The following is a 1,510-nucleotide window of genomic DNA, read 5'->3' on the forward strand; positions in this document are numbered from 1 at the left end:
GAAAAACTCGTGATGTTCGAACCTGTAAAGATAGAAATCCCGGAAGAGTGTCTACGAACAGAATATAAACTTGTCAAAAAGCGAGTATGTAGGCTATGAACAGTGCGAGATTTTACATATGTTTGTTTTTTTTTTTAGAGCAAAGCCATTTTTAGGCTATGTCTACCGTGGGGAATCGAACCCCGAGTTTTAACGTTGTGAGTTCGTAAGGTTACCGCTGACCCACCAGGGGATGTTTTATATTCACAAAACCTATTCAGTACGTTTGGTAGTGGGGGGGGGGGTGTCATTCCATTAAAGATTAGATCTAAGCGGTACCTTTGTTTGGTAGTCCATTGGTGTGGGAAGGCTCACAGCCTCCGTTTTGTACGCTATCTAACTTTTGGAGTAAGTTTTATTTTTCTCATCTATTCCTTTGTTTTCCATAACTCATTAGGCAGGAAATTCGAGAACTGGTTTATAATTGACTTATTTTCTTTTTTGTGAAAGTTACTGATATGTTTGAGTAATATAAACTAAAGTAGACAAAGTTGTTGTTTGTAATTTTATGTACGCGAACAGTAATAACTTAATATATCTTGCCGCGAGAGATGTAAGCTAATCATTTCAACCGATTAATATATATATATATATTTATCAATGTGTAAACACCTTAGTTGATGTCGTGCTCGTTGTTCTTTCCATTCCATGCTTTTAATTCAATATAGATTTTTCTAGAAGTTTCTCATTTCTAAACAGACTGCATATCAGAAAAATGTGGAACGGCGTTTTCTGAAAAGTAGCACGAGGTAATCGAAAATAATCGTAATATTATTTTGGAACTAGAGCGAAAATCAATTCATATTATTCAGTATTTACGAAGAGTGGTTTTTTGTTTCTGTTCATAAAATTACGAGCTGCTTTGAGCTAGGGGGAGTTCTGATAAGCTTCTAACCAAAAGTATAAACCTAACCATCACTTTCGTCTCTAAGTGATTAAAAGTTCTCGATAATATTTGAAAGTAACAACTGTTTGGAGTAGAAAATAATTTATTGAACGTGTTCCTTGTTACTTTCCATTGTAGTAACGGAAGAAGTTGGTGTAACGTGTTCTTTGTTACTTTCCATTGCAGTAACGGAAGAAGTTGATGTAACGTGTTCCTTGTTACTTTCCATTGCAGTAACGGAAGAAGTTGAGGTAACGTGTTCTTTGTTACTTTCCATTGTAGTAACGGAAGAAGTTGGTGTAACGTGTTCTTTGTTACTTTCCATTGCAGTAACGGAAGAAGTTGATGTAACGTGTTCCTTGTTACTTTCCATTGCAGTAACGGAAGAAGTTGAGGTAACGTGTTCCTTGTTACTTTCCATTGTAGTAACGGAAGAAGTTGATGTAACGTGTTCCTTGTTACTTTCCATTGTAGTAACGGAAGAAGTTGGTGTAACGTGTTCCTTGTTACTTTCCATTGTAGTAACGGAAGAAGTTGGTGTAACGTGTTCCTTGTTACTTTCCATTGTAGTAACGGAAGAAGTTG

The 1,510-nt window shown here is 36.1% G+C and overlaps 1 protein-coding gene across 1 annotated transcript; it reads right to left on the minus strand.

The window, feature by feature from the left end:
* Positions 1-1,028: 1,028 nt before the first annotated feature.
* LOC106476255 (chitinase 3-like) lies at positions 1,029-1,490 on the minus strand. The gene has a single exon (XM_013936920.1). It carries the CDS (start codon positions 1,488-1,490, stop codon positions 1,029-1,031), a length of 462 nt encoding a protein of 153 aa, XP_013792374.1.
* Positions 1,491-1,510: the final 20 nt, after the last annotated feature.

This window comes from Limulus polyphemus, unplaced genomic scaffold, assembly GCF_000517525.1.
Source record: "Limulus polyphemus unplaced genomic scaffold, Limulus_polyphemus-2.1.2 Scaffold10138, whole genome shotgun sequence".
Lineage (NCBI taxonomy): Eukaryota > Metazoa > Arthropoda > Merostomata > Xiphosura > Limulidae > Limulus > Limulus polyphemus.

Excerpts from the sequence above, each read along its gene's own strand:
- LOC106476255 (XM_013936920.1), bottom strand. The coding sequence starts at position 1,490 with ATGGAAAGTAACAAGGAACACGTTACACCAACTTCTTCCGTTACTACA.